The sequence below is a fragment of the Thalassophryne amazonica genome, chromosome 12 (assembly GCF_902500255.1).
Source record: "Thalassophryne amazonica chromosome 12, fThaAma1.1, whole genome shotgun sequence".
Taxonomy (NCBI): Eukaryota; Metazoa; Chordata; class Actinopteri; order Batrachoidiformes; family Batrachoididae; genus Thalassophryne; species Thalassophryne amazonica.
The window spans coordinates 33,655,652-33,663,798 of record NC_047114.1 but is presented as its reverse complement, the minus strand read 5'-3'; the positions used below and the strand labels follow the sequence as shown (position 1 = coordinate 33,663,798).

Genomic DNA, 8,147 nt, shown 5'->3' with positions numbered 1-8,147 from the left:
ACTGTTTTGTATAAATGATACTTGAAAATAGTTTTTGTATTCACTGTACTTTTTCCAAAGGAGACAAGTATTATATATTATATATTTACAAACATAGACCAACTTATTTTTGTAATTCTCATACAGTTAGAAATTTTGGCACATTTGAATTTTAATACAGAATCTAAAACAGTCAGCCATAAATGCAAATGGGCCAGCTTTGTATAATCAAAATATTTAATAAAATGTCCAAAATTATTTAACAGCAACAACAAAAACATTCATAGAGTGAAATAAAAACAGACAAAAAATGTACAGTGGACAAAATCTTTATGAATTTACAGTAAACAGTCACTTTTACAGCAGGTTTTCTTTCAACAAGTCTGGGAATGGATACAGGAACATTTCCAAATCACTGAATATGCTTTGGCTTGTGACAGAATGGCAGCTTGCCCAGGGTGTACCCTTCCTCTCAGCTTCAGCCCTCATGACCCTTAACTGGAATAAGCAGGTTTACAAAATGGATGGCTGAATATGTCCTGGACTTTGTTTACACCAGTCATCAAGAAATACAAAAGGTATGGTAAATCTGTCTGGAGTACACAGTTCTGAGAAACCGAGGATACGTAAGGGAAGCCACCAACACACCCACGACAAGTCTGAACACTGCAAAAACTGATATCTAAGAAAGTAAAAAAAAAGAAGAAAAAAAAAGACTTGTTTAAAGAAAATTTGACTTAATTTTTGTCTAAATAGAAGAATAATCTTGTCAAGCATTTTTTTAACAGAAGAAAAAATGTCTTATTTTGGGGAAATGTATCTCACTTTTTCTTAATATGTTTTTCCAGCTAATATCAAGCTGTATTTAACCAGTAACAATGAAAGGCAATGGATTTCAAATCATCCAAGCAAAGGAACAAGATTGTTTTCCTTATTTTAAAAGAGAGGCTAATCTTAAAATAAGAATTCTGTCTAGTTTTAAAGCACATTTTGATTATTCAGTGCCTAGACATTTTGCTAGTTTTGAGAATTCTAACCAAGTAAATTTTTCTTACCCCACTGGCAGATTTTTTTTTGCTTAATACAAGACAATTTGGCTAGATTTCAGATTATTTGGTTTATTTTGAGAGGGACAGTTTTTGCAGTGAAGAAATTAGATGCTTCTGTGGCTTTTTTTTCTGTGCGACGTTTGTCTGTTGTACCACAAATCAGTGAACTGTAACAGAGATGCATTTCCATCCAAAAAAACAGATCAAATCTCATCTTGAGTCTCCCATGTGCCTTCTGGCAAAGAAGCTGAAATTTGACATGTTCTTTTGAAGAGAGTCCTTCTCTGTTCCATTCCATCATGACGCTGTGTAAGTAGATTCCTTGCAAACCACCCGTTCATGTAAACACAGCTTGTGATATTTAAAACAAGAGAACAGAATACTGGACATGAATCCATTTCATGTAGAAAGATAAGTAAATAACTTTATAAGCGTTGAGAGTGCAGCTCACCGACTTGGTTATGAATTACATCATTAAAATTAGGAGCAGTGTGATGTAACGAAATGTGACACCTGCTGGGGGCATTAGAGAGGGAGAGACAAACGAAGCAAATGAAGCAGATGATTACATATGAATGTCCTTCAAACAGCAGTTGAATATGATCGGGTCAATATTTCAACATATTAAAAACTCAAACACAAATTTACAGGATTCAGTGCTGCTAAAGTCCTTTAAACAGGAGTTCGCCTGCTGAACTGACAAGGGAAAAATACTGTTCAATTAAGTTATTAAATAGTGATTTGATTTGATTTGATTTGACATGAATGAATGTAGACCTAAACACGACCTGTATGAATACAATTTTACGAAAATAGGATTTGCACTTAAAAGACCTGCAGATGAATACAATAAGACACACTGATGTAAGATTTGCACTATCAGGACAGGTAAAGTCACGTCTGGGAGCATCCGTCAGTACAGTTTAAGCACCTTTACAATCTCACTGAGACTCCGTGGACCCTGTGATTTGTAGCTGACTGGAGGATGAGCCACCAGAACCTTGGCACTAGAGATGTTCAACATCCTGGCAGATCAGTCTTCTGGGCAATTCCATGAGATGTAATGTCTGTTTCCACTTTCAGTGGTCCTGCTGTGATCTAGCCGTCACAGGGAATTATGGCTTGACCATTATTTATTAATCTAATTGAGAATAATAAGTCTTTGTGACAGCTAGAATACAGCAGGACCATTGAAAGTGGAAATGGACTTTACAGTCTTCTGGTTATTCCATTTCACCTCAGAAGATAGCCGTCCCAACGGGACAACACAGCAGAGTCACCCGCCAGGACTGCACTGTAAAAATGACCCCAATGACATGTCGAACTTGGAATCACACACAGCATTGGTGCATACTCCCAGATCTCACCTGACATACTGTAAAAACAATGTTGTACCTTAACAGTTTGAAATACAAAATAATCGCTTTGTTTCTTAACATAAAGGTTAAAAAAAGCTCCATTTTCACCATAATTTTATAAAATCATATTCATCATCCCAAAATACGTGTTTTGTCTACATTTTGTCTTTCAAGAATAAAGCGACAACTTCAAGTCCTTGGTTAGTGTCATTGGAAACATCACCAATGTGGTGGTCCTGAACCTGGCCAGTCAGCCGTGTGCACATGTTAACAGTCGTGTGTCCCAAAGGCAGAAATACAAGTCCTTACATGGACACACTAACCAACAAATAAATAAATAATAATAAAAACCTAAAACAAAGCCGCTCTAGCTCACTGTGTTTTAGTGCCTGCTTGCATTTCAATGCCAGCATCAAACTCAGTCAGACAGCAGTAGAGGAAGATTTGAGTGTACCTGGTGATCAAACCTGAACGAGGAAGAGGGGACAAAAAGAACAAAAGGAAATGGTTAGTTACAGCACTTATCAGTGACGATGATTCGTGGTGCATTTTTACCCGAGGCCATTAAATATGGCCATCGGATATTGCGAAAGCTTTTCGTCCATCCGTCCGTGCTCAGCATTCTCAAGGTCGGTCATCCCGACATTTAACCTCGAGAGGCAGGTTTTCTCGGTGAAAACATTGCAGAACTCAATACAAATACATCTAATTTGGTCACTTTTCAAAGGGTTCAGACTCGTCAATAAAGTCAATTTAATGTACAATGGTTCATTTCAGCTGAGCTTGGTGTATAAATCTGTCTGTTCTCTCCAATCGTAACATGGACTGTGATGTTACGATTGGAGAGAACAGGCAGCTCCAGACAGAGGTTTACAGAAAACCCACTCACACTGACCAATATCTGCTCTTTGGCTCAAACCACCCCCTTGAACACAAGCTCGGGGTGATCAGGACTCTTCAACACAGAGCCCTACAGGTGCCCACAACTGCAGAGGGAAGGGCTAAAGAACAACAACTTGTATGGAAAGCCCTCACAGTATGTGGGTACCCACGATGGTCCATGGACAAAGTGCAGAAGTCCCAGAAAACAAAGAGACCAGATAGACAGGAGACAGAGACAAGAAGAAGAGGAGTGTCTCTCCCTTATTTAGCAGGTGTAGGGGAAAAACTACAGAGGATCTTCAGACAGCACAAAATCCCAGTTTACTTTAAACCGGTTAACACCTTGAGACAGAAATTAGTTCACCCTAAGGACAGGATCCCTAGTTACAAACAGAGCAATGTAGTGTATTATATCAGATGTCAGGAAAACTGTAATGAACACTACATAGGTGAGACTAAGCAACTTTTAAACAAGAGGCTATACCAGCACCGCAGAGAGGTCGCCAGTGGACCTCAGTCTGCAGTTCATCTCCACCTGAAAGACACTAACCACACGTTTGAGGAAAAGGAAGTTAAAATCTTAGCCAGAGAGAAGAAATGGTTTGAGAGAGGTGTCAAGGAAGCATTCTTTGTAAAACAGTTGAAACCCAGCCTTAACCGGGGGGCGGGTCTCAGACATGCTTTGTCCCCTGTTTACAATGGGGTACTCAGGTCAAAGCAGTTTCAGTCTTTTGTTCATGGTAATGAGTCATTCACGTCATCAGGAGAGTCGTCAAGGGAGCCATCAGGGGAGGCTTCCATCCCATCATTAGAAGAGTGCACAATAGGTGCTAATTAGAGCTATTGTTTAGTCACTAGCCTATAGCAGTGGGCCTCTCGGTAGGAGGGGTCTGGTTAGGTTAAAAACTCCAGCTTTTGTTGGCTTCTGGTTTATTCTTCTCTACAAGAGTCAAGACCGAAGTCAGACTACCAGAGCAAGAATTTTAGCTGAGGAAGCTTCTGTGATTTGAAGCGAAACGTCCTCACGTCAAGCAACCCAGTCCAGTCGAAGATTCAAGCTTCTCTACTATGGAAACCACCTGGACAACTGAGAGCCTACACAGAAACTTTGTTTCTGGTGTATTATGTAAAGGCTAGTTTTGTTGTTTTTGTAACCTGATAACACCTCTGAACTTATTTACAAGACATTTCACCGAGTTTAGCATTGTGACGTCACTTCCTGGTGTAGCTACTTACTAACAGCTTTGTTTCTGGTGTATTATGTAAAGGCTAGTGAGAAATAAACATTTCTAAAACTGAAAACGCTGTTTTTCTAAACTGATAACACCTCTGGAGTCATTTACAACACATTTTGTGAGTTGTGTGTTTTAACTTCCTGTGAAGTTAAATTTGTCTTAAAGTTGTCGCAAATGCACAGAGGGGGCTCATATGGCCGAGAATATTTTCGCATTGCATTATATTTAAAGTTATAAAACAAACAAAGAAAAAAAAAAAACACAACTCAGTACTTCATCAACCAGAATGCTGTTAAAGATAAAACAACCATAGCACTGCTGTCTTTTTTCCCCACAGTGCAGCCAATGTGTGAGACGTCACTATGTCTTTCAGACAGACAGTCATGCAACATTTCATGTGTGAGCGTGATTACTTCAGTTGTACTGGCCCGATTGTCACCAAAGTTGGAATCCGGTTGTTAAATGTGACGTAACGCATCATGTGATTTTCAACTTCCGGCTCCAAAAAAAAAGACGCGCTGTCATTAACATTGAGAACTGCACTGAGACGATCTGATCAGGCTTCACTTACACCACTGCACACAGACAACAGCATTAACATCGCAACATAAAACTCTTTGTATATTGTGCCTAAAACTCTCCTGGATATATTAAGTGGGTTTTAGACATTGTTACTGCGTTTGTTTTATGTAAAAATGTCAGAGGCTCAGGTTGTTTCTCTATTATTTTCAATGGGAGTTGCTGCGAGCTGCGATCGCTTCCTGTTCATGTCTTCGTAATAAATATTTTTTTTATTAACAAACAGACATGTATATTTTAACTGTGCATAATAAAATATGTAAAGTAAAAGGAAAAAAAAGTTTTATTAAGTGTTCTGACCATAGAACCAGACGAATGCGGTTAACGGAGGTGGAGGGGGAGAAGGGAGGGACGGAGGTTTGCGCACAGTGTAAACACAAACTAAACTGTAAATCCTTAAAAGGATCAAACAGACGTAACTTTAATTATAAATTTGGAGGTCTTTGGACCCGGAAACAGATTTATCACGTGATGCATTACGTCAGCGCTTAATAACTAGATATGCATTACACCTTCCTCCTTTGTTGTGGTGCAGGGGTTTGTGTACTCTAGTAATCTTGGGGGCTGTGTTGCCTGGAGCATTAGCTCCTAGTACTTCCACCTTTCGCAAATTGGTCCCAGACAGACAAAAAGGGCGATTCAATAGACCCTTTATGACAGACAAATGCAGGAATGGAGTCACCTCTTCCCATTCCCATTGTTACTTTCCCACTCATTTTCATGGGAAAGTGTGTCCAAACGTTTGACCAGTAGTGAATATTGACCCTAAAAGCCCACTGACTTTGGAGTCAAAATGTCAAAAGTCAAGGTCACTGGAGCACACTTTGTAAAAATCTTATGAACGCAGGACCCCATATTTGATATTGGTGTGTTAGTAATGTTGAGCTCAAAAAGCCTTTTGACTTGGAGGTCAAAAGGTCAAAGGTCAAAAATCAAATAACTCTACATTGTGAAAATCTTCTGCAGAAAAATGACACTTGGCAACAGTAAGATTATGAACGTTTGGCCATGGCACTGTAGGTTAATGCAGACTATGTGCTTGTATTTGTTACTGTATCGATGCAGGTGATGTTTTGGCCTTACCGTTTAACCTGGTTATGAATTTGGGCCGTCTTTCCACAGGGAGGTAAATGGCCACATAATAAATGGGCACTCCAGAGAGTGCAATGGCAATTCCAATGAGGGAACTGATGGGGTCACTGTACAGAGGGACAACAATCAAAAAGAGGGTGCACAGGCAGTAGATGAAGGGGAAGAACAAGCTGAGCTGTGAAGGAAGAAAGGACACGTGGTTAGTTTGTACAATGATAAAACTTTATATAAAATATAAATGCCAAATGTCTTTGGACGCACACAAAACAAGACTTAATCACTCGCTCACTCATCTTCAACCACTTACTCCAATTAAGGGTCCTGTGGGGGCGGGGGGGGGGGGGTTAGAGCCTATAACAGCAGTCATAGGGCGTGAAGCGGGGTGCACCCTGGACAGGACACCAGTCTGTCGCAAGGCCACATATCGACAAACAAAGACATTCACAACTACATGCACACCTACGGATAATTTAAAGTTTCCAATCCACCTAATGTGCATGTCTTTGGATGTGGGAGAAGGCCCGAGCACCCGGAGAGAACCCAAGCAAACACAGGGAGAACAGGCAAACTCCACACAGAAAGGACACAGGAAGGAAGCGATCCCATGACCTTCTTGCAGTGAGGCAACAGTGCTAACCACTAACCCACTGTGCTGCCTCAATACTTAATCAAATATTGCAGGAAGTGTGAAAACAGCTGCATGCTCCATTACCTTAATAGGCCTGTGAATATGTGGCTGGGTGAAGCGCAAGTAGATGAGTCCGGCCACAGCCAGACCCACGTAGAGCCAGTAACTGAAGCTGTAGTAGTTAATGAGCTCGAACAGGTCCTCCACACACAGATAGATCAGAGCCATCAGCCCCTGCAAACACAGCAACTTTAAATACATGAATTCAACTGCACACGCACCTCCACCAAGGTCCAACAGGCCTCTGCTTTCATCTTCCTTCAAATACTCCATGAGAACATTTCCTAGTCAGCAGATTGTAATAGGTTCTATCCTGCTCTCTAGCATTCATATTCCTGTCTCCGTATTACTGACTCTGTCTTACAGACTCTTCCTATCATCTTGGACTTCCATTTTTGCATGCTGTTTTCTTGCTACTACGACTACTACTATTACTACTACTACTACTTCTGGTGGTGCTGCCATTCCGGACTCCTGGCTTGCACCTTCTCTCTTGGGCTCTGTAGTAAGAACATTCAACATTTTGAAGTCCTTTTTGTATGTTGGACAAACATAACGCTAAAACCCTTGAAAGACTGTTACTGTAAATGAGCTCTGTCACTGTACTCTGCCTGGCTCTGGATTACTCCTCTGTGTCTCCTCTCAGACACCAAAGTTGAACTTTGGACTGGTCACTTTGTACTGGATCTGAGCCTGTGTGTTGACCATCTCTCCTGTCTGTCACACTCTGTTGCTGGACTCAGTTTTTATTGCTAGAGCACTAAAACCTGCTTTTACCGGTATCACGGACCGAACGGTCCGCCCCTAAAAATCGGTCCACCTTTTGCATCTGCACATGCGTCATTTCGGACTAAAGCAGGACATCTGAGAGGAGTCTCTTCATCCAAAGCAATCAAATGGATTAATGGGATTATTAACCATCAGATGATAAAGGTAAAACCTCTTAAATCATTCTAAAGTCACTTTTAAGCAGAAACTCAATGAAATGCCGTGAGGCTTTGAAATGACCAACGCGCAGTGGACGCATCAGCTAGCAGGTCATTTAGCCGTGGCGCTCTGATCGCTTCCGCCGCCTTTTATGATGAAATAATGCTGAATTTATGTGGAAATGATTGTTGTACTAAAGCTTCAGATATCTGTCACTGAGATAAATGACGACTGGAGTGCAGTTTGAAGCAGAAACAAGGCGTTAATCCATGAATCCGTGAAGGGGGGAACAATTTTTAGGGGGACCGTTATTTATTATATATTAATTATATTTATTAATCATGGAGAGGGGTTCTTA

At 40.6% G+C, this 8,147-nt stretch overlaps 1 protein-coding gene across 1 annotated transcript in view; it reads right to left on the bottom strand.

The window, feature by feature from the left end:
- Positions 1-1,048: 1,048 nt before the first annotated feature.
- Positions 1,049-8,147, bottom strand: part of LOC117522413 (Y+L amino acid transporter 2-like) — a 35,176-nt gene continuing 28,077 nt past the window's right edge. The window contains exons 7-9 of the mRNA XM_034183807.1: positions 6,887-7,036; positions 6,166-6,349; positions 1,049-2,853 (exon numbers count right to left, since the gene is read on the bottom strand). Of these exons, the coding sequence (XP_034039698.1) occupies positions 2,759-2,853; positions 6,166-6,349; positions 6,887-7,036 (429 nt within the window). The 3' untranslated portion in view covers positions 1,049-2,758. The remainder of the gene's footprint in view (positions 2,854-6,165; positions 6,350-6,886; positions 7,037-8,147) is intronic.